The following is a 20878-nucleotide window of genomic DNA, read 5'->3' as shown; positions in this document are numbered from 1 at the left end:
GATATCACCCTCCATCATGACGATGTTGACCATGTAAAGCATTCAAAATTTTGCTATTTTATAAACTAAACTGTGAACAAAAAAATGAAATTGGCAGATTCAGGAGGAATGAGTGTTAGTGGTTACTTGAAGCCATTTATGATCCTGTCCGCCAACTTTCTGATGTGACTCTGAGAGCTGTGCTGACACAAGTGTTTTTATGCCTCTGAGACAAAATCCTTCATGCTGGTGTCAATACACGGTTCTCACATTCATAATGTCCGGCTTCGCTTCAGCTTTAACACATCACGACATCTCTCTCTCGCCACTCTCTCTCTCGGTACTGCATGCAGCAGAATGCATCTGCACTTACAGAGAGCACATTGCACAGCATAACTAAGAGCTTTTGTTGGTCTTATCTTAAGCAGTCACGCTTCTCCAGCCTTTTATTTCTCTCTCCGGTCTGCGCTGCATGTGCTTTCTATTCTCCTCTGTACTCTGGTGAGTTTCTGACCTAAACATTAGGTGAGAAAGCTTAAATCCTCCCCAGCCTGTGACTCAGCTGGACATATAAATAGATCACAGGTAACTCATGCATGGCGGCTGTCACACATTAGGTGGCTGCTGTTTAGAACGAAATTCTTGGCAATAGACGTCCTTTCCCTGAGTGGACCTTAACAGGTAAAATATTAACTCTCTGAAATGGTCTCACTGGCTTGACCCTGTCAATTCTCCTTTTCTCATTACACAGTCTGCCACCGTGTCCTTAGCAACTGATGCCTGATTGGCTGCGAGGACCTACCTGTCCCTTTTGAATTCTGCCAGGTCACCATGGCAACCACATTATAAACATGAATCTAGCAGGGGGACTGTGAAGGCAGGCGGGAAGAGCAAGTCAAGCTGAGGCGAAGGAATTGCTCCTTGACACACATGACAGCTGCCTTTAATGCGGCATGACTGGCAGAGAGCTGCAAATACAGTACCGCCTGAAGCTCAATTACCATTCAGTTGTTGTCTCTTAATCACATTACCTTTGCTGATTTATCTACTTGAAAACAAATATCCAATCACTCTAATCACAGTCAGTTTTCTTGCAACGGCAGGTGCAGTTGCCATGGCCCTGAGCTGCTTCAGTAGCATTAATTCATAGTTACGACTCTCTTTTTCTTCTTATATCACACTACTGCCGTTCAGTTAGCTCAAATGGAGACGCTTTCTTCATTAGCTTCTCCTCTCATTCCCTGTCCTCGTATATAGAAAAAGCTTGGCAACAGCGGGCCAACTAATAAAGCCCTTTCCCTTTCTTATGCCTATTCCTCACAGCCCATCTTAATAATTGTCTTCTGAGTGCTTTAATAAGGTTATCTTACTAATCTGCTGCCCTATAATCATTAAATCATTGAAGAAGCCATGAGTCAGAGAGCAGTGAGAAGAGTATCTTTGCTGTTGCCCAAACTCTAGCGATACTCACTAAAAAGGCAGAGTTGTGAAGAAATAGTAGTTGCACAAGATAACAAAATATTACAAAAACTGCAAGGTGCTGCATACTAGTCAGTGTTTTTTTGCTTTCTGGATCTCATTGGAATATTAAAAGAGCAGCCAATTAAGTGTAAATCAGTCCAGGCAATGAGAACATTTTTTATAATGGTACTACTCAGTTTTGTGAAGTCTAAACCACATTATTTGAAACTTTTGCCTTGTTTAACATGAGAATACACCTTTTCAGCGGTATTTATGACATGAAATGAAAGAAACGAATAATAATTTTAGTGACTTGATGTCATACAGTATGTCCTGCAGATTGCTTAATGCTTCTGTTTCTGTCCTCTCTCTGCCTCCTTCCCTCTCCCACTCCCAGGGTGCATCGTCCCTGCCAGTCATGAGAGGACGCAGTAAATCGAAGCCCTCCTTGTCTCTCTGGCACACAGCCAGTTTGTTAGGCGTGTACTGTATTCACCTTTGTACTAGCCTGCTACTACTACCTAACCTAACCTACTACTCTGCAACCCTGTCACCTGGCCTCGTCATTGATTACACTATTCAGCTTTTCCCTCCACTGTTTTCTTTTCATTTTTCTTCTTCTGTGGCTCTGCAATATTTTTTTTTCACCCTCTTTCCAGAGTTTAGTCACAGCACAGTCATGGTGATTAAATCCCTTTAAGTATGATTTACAGAGTACTGTTAAAAATAGTTTGTATAACACACACCTTTGGTTTGAAAAGGTGTTGCAGCCTGCATGTAGCGCTCAGATACGGTAGTTCCAGTTTTATAGCTCTGATCCTCGGGGACACTGAGTGACGACAGTCAAACCGTCACCTGGCGCTCTGTCACAGCATGTCGCTGGCACTGATGGTGTGTGGCTGACTAGGCAGCTAAGCAAACATACGCTTGTGTTACAGGTTGTGTTTGTGAGAATACACAAGAGATGTAGAGGTCTGTATCACGTTGGTGTAATGACCTGTGTGTTTTATGTCTGTATATGTTGTGGCGTGTGTATTTATAATACTTGCAGTCAGACAGCGTTGTGTAGGTGTGTGTATGTCTGTGTAGGTGTGCTCATATGGTGCCGGCTCAGTACGAATGAAGAAGCCTGTTTTGTCTGTCATTGCGTCTGTGACTTTGACAGCCTCCTTGTCCACCCAGGAGCTGTTGTCACATGCTGGCTGCTTTTGTCAGAGCAGAGCTGAAGCCTCAACCCCACAGAGGTTTACCGCTCTGTGGGTTTGGGCTGCTTTGTGTTTGCCTTCTTTACCCACCTGTGCATACATTTTCCCTGCAGACCAGACTGCCCCCTGCTGGCAGCTAAGAAACAAAACACTCCAGTGATTTAGAGCTCTTTGTCTTTATAGCAGTGAAGTATCTGAAAATGATATAACATAATAAATGATAGTTGTGTCTTTTAAAGGCCATAAATCTCCTTGCTTAGTGGATCCCATTCCACTCGCAGCTCTAATTATGACACCTTATCTTGCAAAACCACCCATAGGCGTCATTTGAAATAAAATTAAAATAAAAATAATAAACATGTCTTTCCATAATTCGTTTACAAGTGTTCTGGCTCAAACTTAAGTTACTACTGTTCATTTTACATGTGTTATTTTGTAATATAGTGTAAGACATGTTTTGTGCTGCTCTGCTGCCATCAACAGGTAAAACATAGGAAATACTAGGGTGAAACGTAGTTCCTATATGGAATGAGGTACTTTACTTCTTTTGTTGCTGTTATCTTTCAGGTCGTCATATTATGTGTAAATGTGCACAGTCATAGTTGTGGTGCTGCCCCCCCCCCCCCCCCCAAAAAAAAAAAAAAAAAATAAGAATTTAAAAGACACTGTTTGCATTTGTGCTAACTAGCATCTGGTTTAACATATATTAAAGTATATTATAGCAATGTTATAAACAACCTTCCTCCTGTTTTGTGTAATGCTTACTTGGAGTACTTGGAAAGTATTATTTTACATATGGTACCATCAGTGTAAGCTAATTTCATCATTTGCATGATGGCCCATAATAAGTGGCTTAAGAACTCTTAAAAAACTGAGAGAGAGTTTAACATTAAAACACTCCTAAGAAGCTCGTTATTTTATTGTTCCTCTATTTCCAAAATAGATTGGTTTAAATGCATGCAAGCCAGTGTGCAATTTTCACACCTAGTTTCTTGCACATTTTTTAAAATCTTCTAGTAGTTTGCATGCAAAAGAAATCAGCATGGAAGAAACAAATTCAAGCATTGCTTTGCTCAATTTCATTTTCTGAAAGAAAAGCTTCATTAGCTCCCTCTTCCTCACGTGTATCTCCCCTTCCTCAGTCTCCATATTTCTCCATGCTTTCCTCTTTTCTAGTCAAACCCATACTGAGCCCTCTGCTCGCCTCTCCTCCCCTCTTCACCTGCCTATCTCTCCTCACACACTCCTCCCTCCTTCCTTTCGAGATAGCTTTATCAGGCGTGCCACTCTGTCACTTCTCCCTGCTTCTCTCTCCACATCTGTCTTTGACGTGAGTCTATGTTCATCACCGGTTAAGAACCGCGTCAAAATGAGTTTGCCAGTTAATTATCTGTCTTTGGAAAGGATAGCCCGGTACCGGCACGCCTGCTCCACCGGGTCACCCTGTGCTACAAACAAGCCCATCGACATCAAACCTCGTGGCAGGAGAGGGTATGGCTCATCTTAGAAACTGAAACTATGTTGCGGAGGGTATGCCAGAGAAGGGACCTAATTTTTTCTCATCTGCATGTTTCGAGTTGTTGGATATTCAATGTATTCTGCTTTTTTTCTCTCTTTTACTTTTTCTTTTGTCTCGTGTGTCGAAATTATGGAGTAAATAAGAAAATAAGAAGTGGTAAGAGAACTCAGAAGGGAAATTTAGTGACTCTCAAGGGTAGTTATGCTTCAGAGTAATTTCTCTTTATTGCTTTGTGTGTATATTGAGACTATGTTATATGCATGTGTTTTAATTTGTGTTTGTACTACTTCTATAAATGTACACAAAGTCTGTGTGTTCTCTGTTATCAGAGCATTAACTGATAAATAGTTTCACCTGGACAACACAGACCTGGAGCAGTGTTCACACCCAAGTGTTGTGTGAATGGTCGTTGCTTGGTGGCTGCTTGTGTTGTTAGAGTTTAGTTCTGCTTTTTTTTTCTTGGCTCTGCTAAACCTTTAGTGCTGGACTGAATTGCGTGTGTGTGCATTTTTGAGTGTCATTGCATCTCCATGAGGAAAAATGTCTTCTGCTTTTACAAAACATGGTTGCGAGCAAGGTAAATGAAAAATATGCAGGTCCAATCAAGTCATTATGGAAAGCTTCAAGTCCTTCTGCAGGACAGGTCCCTTCACTAACTAGACCTGAGCGTAAGCCAATCATCAGAGCACTCTGTCCATTAAGGCTCACACAGAACTGTTAAGACCTTGTTAGGTCAATTTTACAACTGCATTTCTCTGACAAACATGTACCCCTGAAACTAAATGTGCTCATCAGCCTGTGCGTGCGTGTGTGTGTGTGTCTGTGTGTGTGTGCGCCTCTGTAGCATTTAAATATGAAGCAACAGTAATAGCTGGTGGCAACTTTAAACATATAGATATGGATGGAGCCCTGTCAATACTGTGACCTGCCATCTGTGCTTCACTCCCTTAGTTAAGTGCTATTTATATCAGCATTGGCTCGGTGTGTTTGTCGGCACCATATACTGAACATCGTCTACAAGAGAGGCTCTTTAAAAAAAAAAAGAGAGAGCGAGAGAAGAAGAAATCAATAATGCTGTCAATTAATGAGGTTGCTTCATCCATGTTACTGGTTTCATAAGAGGAATATACACATTTCAACACTAGGTGGCAGTAGTGTTTCTCTGAGTTGCACTGAATTGCAGAGTCTGCTATGCAGTTGTTTTAAAGCCAGTAATTTAATGTGCTTATTAGAGAGTAGTTAAAGTATATACAGTATATTCTGAAAATGTACGTATACATGTTATAGTAATTGGTTATGCATGTGTTATACATAGCTTACTATAAACAATATATAGCTAAATATAACAAGGCATAAAACAAGTGCTAATAGCAAATAAAATGTAAAAATCCCCCAAGGGTACAAGAGTACAGCAAGTAAGACCCTCACTTCACGCATGTCTAAACCACCCACTCCCTCCTCAAACGACCACACCCAACTCTCTAGGATAATTTTGTTCTTGATCTTTGTGTCTTGCACCTCTGTGCCCCGGGGATAACGGCTTAGTATAGACTAAATACTCACTATGTGTAAATGTGTGTTTGTGTGAATAGATGCGTTTGCTTGTGGGTTACATTTTTATTCACAAGATACAGTAGGGAGGGGAGCCGTTTATTGGTTATGCTCAGAGGGATTTGGGACTCATGCGGTTTTAACGTAGAAGAGAAGCTGCCAGTTTTCTGAGGAATGTCTTTTGTTGTTCTTTCTCTGACCACATGGAATGTGCAGACCGTGGTAATAGGATTAGTTTCACCACTTTGGCCATGTTATAAAGTACATCATTCTGCCATGCTACACTGAAAGCTTTAGATGTGCCTATTACAATTACTTGTGAATCACATGACTGCATTTTTTAACTGTATAAAAAACTACCAACCCATCTAAGGCACTGCTTATACAGGCAGAGGCACTGAGATATCCATCAGAGTGAAAGCTCTCAAAGTGTTCATTTTTGGTCTCCCATGAAATTTTAAGTGGATAGTATTAGGGCTGCCACGATTAGTCGACTAGTCACGATTACGTCGACTATCAAAATCGTCGACTACTGATTTAATAGTCGACGCGTCGTTTGAAGCTTTGTAAGATCATAAAAGACGCAGGAATAAGTAGTAGGATTTAAGAGTGTAATAACGGACTGAAACAGAAGATGGCAGCACTGCATGTACAAGGATGCCAGCTGCCGTTAAACCCCGAAGAAGAAGAAGTAGCTCTGTCCCAGAATTCATAGCGCGGCCCAGCGCAGTTTACAACAATGGCGGCAGCTAGTTAGTGTTAATATTACTCTTATTATTCTTTCTGGGTCACAAAATAAACGTTTAACATATTTTCAGGCGAGAATGTAGCTGTGTAAACCTCAAATATCTGCTCAGTTTATCAAGACACCACATATTTTCAAAAGCGCTCCGACGTTTTCGGAGACGTCTGTTACCCACTAGCTCGATAGCTAGCCGGGGGCAAGGCTCACTAGAGCCCGTGAGAACACCGGACTCCTGGCAAATCGTTTTCAAACCCACCGCCGTCTTTCGCTACTCAGGTTAAATATATATAAGTCACTTAGATAACTTAAAAATGTTATTGTTTGGCTTTTTTTCAGTATTTTATTTGTTCCTGAGTAAATCGGTTTGGCTGAGATTAAAGTTATAGTTTTTACACAGCTGAATAAACGTCAAGCAGACAGCTGATTATCAGAAGTGTGAGATGCTCGAGAATTTACTCCGGTGTCCTGTTATATTTTAGATAGCAAGGAGCAGACGAGACTGAGTTTATTAAACTTCACCGAAACAATCTGCAAACTTCATTAAAATGTAATAAACTATCATCTTGTCTTTATTTTTAGTTAGCACATACCTTAAACACTTAAAGCTGTAAGCTAATGATAGTTATATAAGAGCAGATGCTGCTGGTGCAATAAGCTGTACATTTTACGTCCAATGGATGATGATCTGATTAGTCGACTAATCGCAAAAATAATCGGTGACTAGTCGACTATCAAAATAATCGTTTGTGGCAGCCCTAGATAGTATGTAAACCTAAACACAGGGCCTCAGCATGGGATTTAAGACAAGCAGACTAGTGCTTTGTAACTGTGCACATATACGTTTTTAGTGGGGATTAATTTGTTACATGTATACATGTACGGTTAGTGGACCATGTCAATACTGTGACACTTTCACTTTCCTCAGGTGCTCATGGTTCTTCCCTCCTGTGCATTGGAAGCAGATCCTTTTTATATAAACTCTGTCCAGTATTGAATTGTATATGTAAGTCCTTTTTCTGGTGCTTTTTATCTCTTGCTCTATTTCTACTTTTTCACAAAAGACGAGGATAACTCAACTGATGTCACTCGCACTGCGGGTGACAAAGAAAATCTTCTCGGCGCTTTCAAAATAAAAGTGCTCAAATAATATTTATTGTTATATGGATTGTTTTTTTTCCCTGTTTTTGCACTTGGTTGGAGATTTTTATTTCTTAGGGCACAATTGTTGTTTTTTTTCCTTTGATCCCATATTTAAAGCATTTTTTAAGCAAATAAGCAAGCTGTGATTAAATATTTTTTAATCAGACTCTCAATAAATGCACCATACTTGCATCTGAATATTCCCTGTGTTGTCTGCTTGGAAGGTGCCATATTTCTTTTGGGATCACATGCTGCAGATGCTGAATGACTGGTGTGACAGACAGCTGTCTGTTTGGGCCTGGTAGAGCCAGTTGAGTGCTAAAATGAGATCACTTAATGTTAAAATATTTAAGATAATAGTGGAAAGAAATGTATTTACCTGAATACAACAAGGCAGCTCATGAAGGGAGTCAGACTTTATCTTGTTGCCATTTTTAGAGGTTCAGAGGTGAATAAGTTAATTTTAATATATATATATATATATATATATATATATATATATATATATATATCCAAATATATACCCAAATTTCCCCTTGTGGGACAGTTAAAGGATTATTCTATTCTATTCATATCTTAGCAGTTTATTCCCTCAGTGTTTACTCTCAATTTGAGTGATGAGTCTTCACAGAAGACACCTGTGTAGTGTGGTTGTACCTTTCTGTATCAGACTGTCTTGACCAGTGGCATTCATAGCTGCTGGTTTCAGGTTACTGTGATAGCAGAGTGATTGACACTTGAGACTATTGTTTGAATTGCCTGGGGATACAAGCCCCGCCCTTTAAAGAATTACTACTACCAAAACAACTCCTCCCACCCAGTACATAGCCCATAGCTGCTGCTCAGGGAAGTAGACAGAGTGGAGAGTCATGTAACTCTTTGACAGGGACACATATAAAAGACAGAGCAAGGGAGACAGAGGTAAGGGGCGGGAGGGGGGGAGGAACAGGAGGAGATCTTATTTCAATCAGTCAGGGGGGGAAAGAGTGAAAAAGAGTAACAGAGCGAGTGCATGGCTGGATTAGGAAAGTGGAAGACCACATGCTGATCTGGCAAGAAAGATAAGAGCAATTGAGTGAGAGGGAGAGGGAGAGCAGGGTAACAAGCCGCCTACTTTCAAATGATCTGAGCTTGACGAGGAGCAGCGGCGTGGTATTGTGCCGGGACGGAGGTTTTGCTGTTGAACAGCTCGGCAGACCTAACCACTCCACCGGACTGTGGGAAGTGAGCTCTCTCTGGATCTCTTCAGACCAGAGAGGACTTTAGGAGCACAGCGGAGGCTGGCCAGTGGGCTCCAGGTGGCCCAGAGGGAGGGTGTGTGTTTGGTTCTATGTGCATGTGGACTGCGCATATGTTTTGTGTTTGGATGTGGAAAGAAGAGCGAGACCATGAGTATCATTCTTAAGCCACGGTCACGCTCCACCAGCTCATTGAAGAACACAGAGGGAATATGGTAAATAGACCAGAAACTTTTTCCCTTATGGCTGCGTTTCCATGTTAATCCTGCTGCATGTGTTTGTGTGTTTTTTGTGGTTTGTGTGTGTGTGTGTATTGCTCTATTGTTCTCCATCTGCCTGTTTGTTTCTGTCGCAAATATTTTTTGCTCTTCCTTGCTGGCACAGTCAAAAATCCTTCCTTTCATTGTTTTTGTCGGTGATGCTTTACTGTGTGGTGTGTAGCATCATTCCTCTCCAATCAAAACTTCTCCCATATGCCAGTTACGTGTTTCAGGGACTGTTTTCTGTGGCTTCCTCTGAGATCATGAACCTTCCTTTTTGCTAGACTGCATCAGAATACTTCATTGACATGAGTCTGGCTCGAAGTGATCCCAGAGTCTTACCCTGAGTATGCTCTTCCCAACTCTCATCTATTCAGCCGAGGAGATTATTTAAAACACAAGACAGCAAAGGCATCATTCATCGAGGAGCGTGTCATGTTGCACCATGCGCTCTCATGTATGCACATGGCTCCCATTAAATTCAGGATACAGAATGCAGTGCCAGAAGCGCAACTTGTCCTGGCGTCCCCGGCTTGTCTCCTTCCCCCTCCTGCCTGAGCTTGTCCTTGCCTGTTAGCATTCATGTCTGTATAAGAAACTGCCCTGTGGCTTGAGCTTTGGCAGTTAAAATTCACTTTTTTCACATGGATAATGGATCAGAACAACCTTAGACAAGTGTATAATGTGCTGAAGTGTCAGAGGTGATGGCAGTGCTTGTGTGGCCCAGCAGCACGTGTTTTAAACCTGACCGACCTTGCGTCAGTCTTCTCACACTGGTATATTTTAAACAGCTCTACAACCTCCCCAACAGAAACAAGGTTTAAATGAAGTGAAGACATGCAGCAGTAATTAGGTCTTCCACTGCACTAGTTTCTCCAAATAGTCCTCTTAACAGTCATTACTGTACCTGATACGGTTTGAGAGGGTGTAAAACTCACAATGTGGCCGTGCATAAAACTGACACTGGTGCTAGTGGTGACTGCAGCATGTAGCTTTCTCTCAATAAAGCCGAGAATCTGGCAGTGCTAGGTTTGTATGAGCCATCTTTTTGAACAACTACCAAAAGCAGCACTCAGCTGGACGAAGCATGCCGCCTCCTCAGTCTGTCCTGCCCTCCTCTCTTCTGTTATTTACTGTTATGTGAAGGGTTCTTTCACTAATTCACAGCACTGCTTTCTTTCATGGTTGTTATTGCTACACTTAGAAGGCAAACATAGATTTGTGACTAATAATGGCGCTTTAAATATCTGAATTGTAGGTCTGGATCGTTAGCGTTGTTTCAAGTTATGGGTGACTGTAGGCTTTTTTGTAGCTATATGGTTTTGGCGACAGAGCGTGTGTCTGTATGCTCGATTGAATGCTCGTGTGATTGCGTGTATGAGTCTGTATAACACTGTTCCGCGGCCTGGATGTGCGATCTGTCCCTTGACCTGAACAAACTCAAACAGACCCCTCTCCACCCAACCTTGCAAATGTAGGTTTGTGTACATGGACTTTTGGTATCCATCAGAGTGTTAGCTCAGTAAACATGGCTTGAGTTTTGGAGGTGATGGATAAGGAAATGGGAAGGATCGGATGTTTGTGATATCTGGTTAACTTCATACCTGAAGAAGCGCTTTTTCCCCTTTTCCACCCACTTTGTAATCATCAGTAATATCCGGTGTGATCAGATAAAGAATGAAAGAGCAGGAAATGTGTGATTTTAAACTTGAGCGTTTGCATCTGGCTTTTGTCAGTCCCCGTTGAGCATTTCAGGCAGGCAGTAAATGCCGAAGGTTACGTGTCTGGCCTGTCATAGGGCCTGAAAATGTGCAAGTTATCTAACATTTTTCCCAGGTTTGACCTTTAGCAAGCCAGTCCTAAGATGATGCATTAGACAGAAAATAGGTCTATATTTAAGTGGAGCTCAATGTATGTAGGAGCAGAGCTGTGTTGCTTTGCTTTGAAATATGTGAACCGAGATGACGCAGCATTGCCATGGTGACCAGCGTCTTTGTCAGTCTTTCATGATTGACTGGGTTTTCTGAATGGTGCAGAGAGTGTGCGCTAAGGTAGTGTCACAGCTTACAGTGAAGGATTGGCATTATTGTATTTGACAGGGCAAGAAAAACCAGATGGAAGAAGTGGGAAAACAAGAGACTCCAAAAAGCTGGGAATTAAATTCAAACAAACATAAAGCTTTACTGAAAACAAGGACATTACAATTTGTTTTCTTCTATGTTAGAGTTACACTTAAATAAACTCCTATATAACATGTTACCATCACTAAAATTCACTAGTCAGTGAATTTCAGTGATGATTTTAAACGCCAAAGACAGATTTTTGATGCATTTGCCAACGGATGGGTGCTAATTTCATGTAATGTGTGTGCATTTGCAAAGCTGCTTGTGGCAATGAATGTGTGACGATGAAGGGGTGTGCATGAGTACGGGGCAGATAGATGATGAGTGTCTTGGTTATCAGCGAGTAGTCTGCCACTTATCAGCCTGACCTAATGCCTTTAGGGTATTGACCTCCTCATAGTTTGTTTTTTCAGTTACTCATGTTGTTGTTGTTGTTGTTGTTTTTAATTTAATCTGAAAGTACCCTTTGCTGTCATTTTTAATAAAAGATGACAGGGAAAGTGCTGAGCATTACCATGGTACAGTATTTTGGCCAGGTCTCTTAGTATAAAAGCGGAACAGCAGACATGACGGAGCCATTCTCCCGTTATTAGGTTCACCATTGTGTTTATAAGCCTGTGCAGAGAAGAAGGTTGAGCCTACGGTTGCCAACTCCCTGAAAAATAAATAAGGGACACCCCGTGGCCAGGGCCGGGCAACCCAGTTGTCTTCACCTTTCCCAGTGTGGTAGCTCTTTTTTTTGTGTGTGAAATTATTTTTTAACCATTTGACTTGAATTTGATTTAAGTATATGCATATTCTTTGTGATATGACCATATGGGAAACAAATGATCATTTAGCCATTTATTTTTAGCTCAAAATGACAACATTAACACAGTAAAACAGGTCTCTTTCTTAAACAGAAGCCTGTCATGCTTAACTTTTGAGAATATAAGTAAATCTTTCTTTAAAAGAACTCTGTCCTGCTTAACTTAAAATTATATAAATTAATAGAAAACAATAGAACGAAAAATATTCTTGTAACAGTGCACATATAGTGCTTTTAGTACAATTGGCTTCAGTTGAGGTATTATTTCAGCTTTTCTAATGCTAATCAGCTGCTCCCGTTTGTAAACCTGCTTGTTCCCATGATTACGCATCTTAACTCATCATCATTATTCATCTAGCTATTACTTTTATGTATTAGTGATCTATTTGTTGTAATCATCTATCCTTGCAGTTGTTTATTACACAAAATAAATTATATTATCACACTTCTGGCCACATAGCGCTGATATTCACTGCACATGCCCATATTAACCTTAACCAGAGGGTTTAAAAAAAACAAACCAGTGTTTACATACCATATCTGCTTCTGCCATGGCCTGGTGGACAAAAAATTGGTTAAGGGTTCCCCGAGCTTTCCCGCCCGTCATGTTCTTCATGTGCCCACCACTAGAAGCATGCCTATGGAAAAAGTGCGCCGGCACACAGTGCAGTGCGCTTTATAGGTGTTATCGTGCACTTTTCCAGCCAGGTGTTTTCCTTTTCCCATTCCTCCCTGTACTTTTGCAGCCTTTTTTTTCTTTCTCTGAGCGAACAAACATTGCTGCTCTAATGCTGGGCTTACACTGTGCGATCTTTGGCCCATTTTGAGGCGATTTTTTGAGTCGTACGACCGATTTGGTGATCGGCCCGATTTTGGCCTTCATCGTGCATCGTGTAGTATACGTGGGGTAACGAGAAGCGATTAACACCTCACGACCAGCTCCCGATCGTCAATCGCTCGTGAGCCGCTCACACTGCTCACGCGCAAACACGTAAACGTCGGTGAAAAAGACGGAGCAGCACGGCTGTGCAGCCTGTGATCTGGACACAAGCGATGGAGGCACAACTTGTAGAACTTTGGAAAGCTCATCCGAGCCTTTTCGATGTGGCATCACAAAATTATCACGACCACAACAACCGTGAAAATAGTTGGATTTACATTGCTGCTCAATCACAGCTGCCTGATCAATGTTTTTCATTAGCAATTTAGCAAAGTTGATGGTGGTGGTGTGTCTGTGTGAGTGAAAGAGAGAGCGACAGATTTTCTGTTATAACCTTCATTTTATGGAGGCACAGTGTGAGCACTCAGGTCGCATCAGAGCATCGGGCGGTATAGTGTGAGACCCTGCATCGTGACCTACCAACTTCTAACCCCTGCGAGTCAATCGTACAGTTTGAGCAGGAGCTGAATAACGTGACTGAAAAAATCGCACAATGTTTGCCCAGCTTTAGGTGTACTGTCATCCGAGACTTGCACCGCAGTGTCGGTGTTTGTTTCCCTGTTGGCCATGCTTCTTGTTGTGGTCATCTGTTGTCTTCCGGTATTTTCTCCGCAAGCGACCTTTCCTCGACCATTGAGATGAGCGGTAATCTGAATTGTCATACGCGAATTGTCATAAGTGTGCTGTCAGCTCATTGGTCACAAAGCAGGAGAGGGGCTGGGAATTATGTTTTCAAACAAAGCGTTAATTCCATAAACATTTATAGACTACTTTTGATTCTCACTGTATTACGGGACAAAGTGCGTCCCTTATTAGCTCAATACGGGACGTGTACTTTTGTTTCTAAATACGGGACGATTCCGTTTTTTAAGGGACGGTTGGCAACCCTAGTTGAGCCCCAGTTGCTCGCACAGCTAAATTTCTTTCCTTTAGAGTCTGAGTCGTTTCACTGAATTTCCTTTTTCTAGACTCATCACAACTTAATCTTAGAGGTATCATAACACTGTGGCACAATAAATGAGCGTTCATCAGTCAGAAATGTGCTACTCTGAGGAGTATGTTCTTTAAAAATGTTAGCGAGTTGCTACAGCAACAATAGCTAGTTATAAGCTAACATTATACCAGCTAACAATATCAGAACCAAAACAGCTCTTTTTGTACTTCAGAATGAAGAATTTAGACATAATTTTAAAACCTCAAAAAAATTGTTGCTTTTATTTTAAGTATGCAAAATAGTCAAGTCACTGTATTTAGTTTGGAAACAGAACAGCCACTGTCTAGCATGGTGAATATCATTAAATACCAGTTAAAACATCCAATTTAGTGCTTGAAACAATCCTCTAACTCATTAGAGCGATTTAAAAAACTCTGTACTGTATTGTACTGTATTTGCATTACATCCAGTGTTACCTTTAACAACTAACTATTCAAAAAGTTTGCATTCATAGAAACTAAAATCAAGCCAGGTGCACACGTACTACCCAACAACATGGTCATGTTCCGAAACAGGTTCTAAACTATCATAATTTTAGTTTCAGACATATGCTACTTTTTTTTTTTTATCAGAGCACATTGTGTTTAGCCTGTGTGTTTTTCAGTGGTGAAAAATCACAAAATAAACCACGTATGGTTAGGACTGATGATACCATCAAGCAGAGGTGTTGGCTCTGCAGTATCTCCAGCAAACAAACATAGCTTTTCTGTTATTCAACATATGCCTGCAACAAATGTGTCATCCGTACCCACTCTTCCATCTGTGGATGTTACAGTACTGTGTTTTTTTTTTCTTCTTATCTTAAGTCATGGGTGGTTGTTTTGCATTTAGAGCAGGGCCAGGTTTACCACACACTTCAGGATCACGTACCTCACGCCTACAAACATGCACGGGATCACAATCCTCTTAAATGCATACACATTTGAATGCTTATGCATGCGCAGTTCTTTCCTTGTCCAACTCTGCTGCCTGCTCCCCTCTGTGCTCTCGGCTTTCTAAAATAAATCCAGTGTCATCTTTCCTCTGTCTGCTTCAACGCGTCTCTGTTCTGATTCGCACAACTGCACACTTTCCACACTTTCCACATTTAAATATGCATCAATTTGATTATTTATATATTTTTAAAAAATGATCCCTTTCACTTTTTTTCAGTTTATGAGATCTTTTTAGACACTGTGCATAAACTCAAAGGAAAACATTGTGTCTCCATTACGTATTGTGTCTGGTACTGGTGCAGATTTTCTTGTCCACCAACTCTGAATGACTGTTGGAAAAACAGAGCCTCACTACCTGCAACTCGGCTTATTATTTGTCAAAGACACTTGTGCACTGACCTCTTTCTCCAGTGCATCTCCCCGCAGCTCTGTCACGTCATCTCCCGTGGTGTTTGTAATTGCTCAAGTGACCCAGGGCTAAAAATGAATGAGTCAGTGATCTATGCCATTTAGAGTGTGTGTGGGAGACGGACGGACAGAATGGGAGAACTGACGGAAACAAAAATGATGGAGAGCCAGACACAAAAAGAGAGGGGATAAAAGAGCTGTGCAGTGTCCTTAGGCATGTATGTGACCCAGCCACGTCCTGCAGTAGAAAGTCACAGCAGCCACTATTCATCTATCTCAGTGCGCTTAAAGTTTCTTATTTTTAAATGGACCACTGCTTTGCTACAGTAAATTTAAAAGGTTTTTGGCAACAGTCCACCCTCCCTTTTCCCCCCCATGCAACCCAAACTCAAACATAAAACTCCACTCCTGTGAGAAACTTTGCTCCAAATATTCATGTACGCTAGCTGCGCACTGTTGATGCCACGCACTCTTTAAGGTACTTTTATGTTAGCATGTGTGTCATCTTCTCTTTTTTTTCAGTGAATCATCTTCTCACACGGGCCTGATGTTGAGCTTTAAGTGTAAAAGAGAGACATATATTTATATAAATTAATAGGTTGGAAAAGTGCATTTAATGAAGTTTTTGTTATAAACTTGTGTATAACTATAGCTATTTGCCATTTTAGCTCAAATTGGCAAACCTATTCCAAGGAAGCTTTCTGACCATGTGCAAAAAAGGAAAGGCCAGTGCAAAACTAGCCTGGACTCTTATTATCTATTCTTCTGTCCCTTATTTTGTCCAAGACAAAATAGTGAGGCGACCTTAAACCTTTCAATGTGGAATAAGACAAATGTTATCCTTATGATGTTCAGCAGATGGGATGTCTGGAACTCTATTAAAGAGCTTTCTGTCATCAATCTAGTGCTTGCAGATCAAATGTTTATTTCCTTGCCTATTATATATATCTCAGTTCTGGGTCACTCCTTTTTGGGTAAACAGAGGTTTTCCATTCTCTTAAGCCCTGAGGTAACACAGGGTTTTTTTCCCCCTGTTTTTTAAACAGTAATTCTCATGTATTTACTCGTGTTGTTGTTGATTGTCACAACATAGTCATAGGGGTGTTGACGTTATTCTGTTTTTCTGTTTTCTGCTTGCTGAACGCAGGAAAAAAGCGATATATTCCCACTACGATGTCATTGCCCGTTCAATACCCCACTAATTCAAGCACATAGATCCATTGTGTCATTCCTGAAGAGGGTGTGTCTGTGGAATGACACTGTACACATACCACCGCATGCTGTGAGAGGGGTTACGTGTCTCTGGTTTTAGGCGCAAATGGGAGTAGACGGTGATGTCAAAGTAGGTGCGATAATGAATCGGTCGTTACGCATATGCTGAGTATTCTGTTTCAACACTTTCACGGTGTCATCTTTGTCCTGTTTGCACACATGAGCCGCACACCCATTAACACTTCACTACAGAGCAGCTGGGGAACGGACCGACTTGTGCAAGGAATGCCAACTTATCGGTCACTTGTGTGAGTATGTGTTTTCACACCTGCAGTGAGGAAAACAGATGGATTACCTGACGTGATAAAAGAGTGTGTGGAAAAGGGGGTTGTGTGTGTGTGAGTGAAGATAAAACTGGTTTAGAGTGACACACTTCTAGAAGAGAAGTACTTTGGGAAGGAGATGGGGGTGATATGCAAGGCAAGAGCTGCTATAAGAGTTTGAGTAGGCATGTGTTTGTATGTGTGTATGTGTGTGTGAGAGAGAAAGATAGATATAGTCATGTACCATGACTGCAAACTACTTTGCAAGGTGACAAGGGCAATACCGTTGCCTTTTCTTGCATAAGGCAGATAGCCAAACTATCAAATTCCACAATCAAAGCTTGCACTTGTTTATCTTTCTGCCACTCCATGAGATTACAGCGGCAACATTTAACCATTTAATTACTGTAGAAAATATGCCCAGCATGTCCTGTGTATTACCTTGGGTATCTGACCATTTAGATGCACAGATTACAAAGTAACTGCACTGCAAACGTAATCTGCATTATTGTATTCCTCTTTCTATACCATGTATGCAATTCATACATTGTGCATCAAATGGATATCAGTGACACTTGGATTATAACATGTAACAGAGAGAGTGAGTGGGAGAGAGAGACAGCCCATCCATAATGAATGGTCCTAGGAGTGTAAGGCTGATACTTGGACTGTGTCAGCGATATTGCTCTGGGGGAGGAAAATTCAACATAATGACTTGTTCTTCCTCACAAAGTCCCTCGTGTTCACAAACAAAAATCCAGATTTTTTCATTATAAAGTCATTAGATGTAGCTCTTGGGTCAGTGAGTTGTCTTTTGCTTAGCCCCCTTTTTTTGTAAAAAAAGCAGCGGCGGGCCCATCTTATAAGCAGTCTTCAAACGACTGTAACACCTTTACCATTTGTGCTAGAGACAAAATTCAAACGGTTTCGGAAAGAGGAGAAAACAAGCTTTGTGAAGATATTTGGTGTATCACAGTAGCACAAAGCACTCACGAGGCACTGCTGTCTAAACACAGTAAAAAAAATCAGCACTTCCTAGATTTTACTATGTGTTTCAGGTTACCGTAACTCCTCAACCAATTTGGGCTAGAAAGAACATTAAAATGGTTCCTGAGAAATGAGAATTATGACTCTATGATACATATGAAGGGTTAAGTTGGGAAATAAACTGCAGAAATCATACAAGATCAATAATTTGTCATTTTGTAGTGAGAAGGAATGTTTCAGTAATGTTTTAGGGACATGCTTTCTATACTATGCAAGCATGTATTTGTGCACGCTCGAAGTGCTCGCTCTGTTCTTGGACATCCTGTGCTCTTCCACATGGAAGATGATCGAGTACTGGCACGACACCACTGACAGGTTAAATCTGTGTTAGTTTTATTTCAGAGGATGCTGATAATCAAGAAGATAATAGTTATAATGATAGAGATGTCATTCTTATGTGCATTGAGCAGCTTCCTGAGGGGAATCCCCCTGACCTTTGCATTTACACAGACAAGATTGTGGGACTGCTTAGTAGCTGCAGCAATAAGGCAGATATCCCTGATGATTAGCGTTAGTCATCACCTGGGTGAACAATCACCCAGGAGACTAAGAAGCTCACCATGACGTCCCAGCCGGAAATGGTGTCACTGGTTAAGAAATACCTCTCAGCTATGAGTCAGTGGCGTTATTGGAGCAGGGGTATTCCCAGTGGCTCTGTGCAGTCTTTAAACAAAGGTTAATGTCTGTAGTTGTATGTTTGATGGCTCTGTATCGTGCAACATTTGTCGTTTACTGTTAATGATGTGCTAATTAGCCTGCCACCAATCATAATCAGCCACATAATAAATGAATGGCTCATTATAATTGTAATAGATGAAACTCGTGAGTAATTTAATATCAGCCAACAGTCCACGAGTAGCGTGGACCCGTGGGCTGACATACCTATAGACGTGCGTTATGCTTTTTCACAGCTCATCACCTTGGGTAATGGCTGAGCATGTTATCCCTAGAGCTGCAGAAGTCAAATGCAACAGTATGTAAGGGAGAAAAACGGAGGGATTGTGTGACTGTGTGTTGAACTATTTCTTTAAGAGCACATTTTGTGTTGGTGGACAGGGCACATGTAAGAATATAAGATGAATAACAGCATTATGTAATAATATGCTAATTAGCCATATGCTCATTTTGCTCATGCTAGTTAGCCAAGTGGAGCTTGTAATGACTTGTCAAGGCAAGCTAGTCTCTACAAAGCTAATGTGTAAGGCTCATTCAGATAAAGAGAACTAAAAATGTGTCAGAATTACGTTGATGATCCAATCTTAAATTAATTAAGTGATTGTGATTGGGGTGATGAGATACTTTTATCTCTCCCTTAAACTCGTTGGGAATCATAGACTGTATAGAAAAAAATAAGGACATTTTTTTGTCTGTCACCAGCTTAGATTTTAAAGTGTGATGTGGATCTGATTGTGAAGAGAACATGTGAGTAACAAAGTAGGCCAGCTCTAATAGGTATGTTGGATTACTACCCTCATGGGCACTAGCAGGTACCATAATATACAAAATGATTATCTTATTCCATTTAATAAGTTTTTACCGTGGTAATTATCCAAGGGAAATATAAATTTGTTTTCACACTGACCTTTCTACAGCTGGATTTCTGTTTTTTGAGCCACATTATTTGCTTCCCGCTGGCAAATAAACAGAATGCAGGTTGTATGCTTTGCTTTTCAGACCTGGAAGCTAAGCTTTTAAAAGTTTCATTAGGGTGGAAAATAAGTCCAGCATGTTATGCACATTAGATTGGGCAGATTAAGAAAAAACTGCACATCAAACTTCTTCTGTTTTATTTTATTCCTATGCCATGTATGCAATTCCTACACTGGACATCACGTGGATATCAGTGACACTTGGATTATAACATATAACAGAGAGAGTGAGTGGGAAAGAGACAGCCCATGCATAATGAATGGTCCCAGGAGTGTAAGGCTGATACTTGAGCTGTGTCAGCGATATTGCTCTGGGGGAGAAAAACTCAGCGTAATGGCTTAGTCTTGCTCACAAAGTCCCCCAACCAGAAATCCAAAAAAAATTATTATAAAGGCCTTCTTTTCTGTACGGTCTATGTTAATAATTAAAACCATGTCTGGTATGAACCTAACTATGGATTTGGAGAATTACGAAACCAACCAGTGGACATTAGAGCCTGGTGCTGCAATGAAAAGTCATCAGCATCGCTAACATGTGACTAATGTGTGCATAAATCCTGTGTTTTCAGGAAGCATAGATAATTGGGTTTTATTCTGGAAACTTCCCTTCCTTTTTTTCACCATTGAACTCAGAAATGTTACTTGAATCTGTCAGTGGTAGAAATCTCAGTTTGCAAGATCAAATAACTTTTTTCACATACTGATTCTGATATTTGTTCTTTTCTCTTCATCTAATTACAGTTTCGATGTGGACAATGGCACATCATCAGGTCGAAGCCCCCTGGACCCAATGGCCAGCCCGGGCTCAGGCCTCATCCTGCAGGCCAATTTTGTCCACAGTCAACGGAGAGAGTCATTCCTCTACCGCTCTGACAGCGACTATGACCTCTCACCCAAGTCCATGTCGCGAAACTCCTCCATTGCCAGTGACATGTGAGTAAATGGTATCTTCTGCTTCCATCCCAACTTAACAATAATCCTGTTGAATCCTGATAAATGTCTTCTTCTTCAGCTTGAACTTGAGACCGGTAGATTTTGGGATTAGTGAGATAACTTTAGTTTTAAATCTGGGTTTGCAAAGTTATGCTGGTTTACTTCTAAAAGAGTTATATAAAGATGATAATTCAATCATAACAGATCACAGAAAACCATGACCAGCTGACCAACCCATTCTCTAAAAAAATAGCAGCACAATTTTTAGAAGATCCTGTGTTGCTCAATGTAGGGATAGTGTGAGTGTCTCCAGTTTTGAGAGGAATTTGGATTCTCGGTCATGGCTCCAGCTGAAGGAATAAGGATAAACATGTCCTACACACCTTTTGAATACATATAAGAAACACT

At 40.9% G+C, this 20878-nt stretch overlaps 1 protein-coding gene across 5 annotated transcripts in view; it reads left to right on the top strand.

Annotated features, from left to right (window-relative positions):
• Window positions 1-20878, top strand: part of pde4d (phosphodiesterase 4D, cAMP-specific) — a 211326-nt gene that overhangs the window by 166081 nt on the left and 24367 nt on the right. For 4 of the 5 annotated variants that reach the window (XM_084947255.1, XM_084947254.1, XM_084947257.1 and 1 more), the window contains one exon: window positions 20279-20470. In XM_084947255.1, coding sequence (XP_084803381.1) covers window positions 20279-20470 — 192 coding nt within the window. Of the gene's footprint in view, window positions 1-8575; window positions 9054-20278; window positions 20471-20878 lie in introns of those variants that run through there. The other variant, XM_084947259.1, reaches the window with a different exon arrangement.

Source organism: Perissodus microlepis, chromosome 12 (assembly GCF_051167445.1).
Source record: "Perissodus microlepis isolate ML-2025 ecotype Zambia chromosome 12, ASM5116744v1, whole genome shotgun sequence".
Classification (NCBI taxonomy): domain Eukaryota; kingdom Metazoa; phylum Chordata; class Actinopteri; order Cichliformes; family Cichlidae; genus Perissodus; species Perissodus microlepis.
Note: the sequence above shows the minus strand (reverse complement) of the source record. Positions and strands in the feature narration are given on the sequence as shown.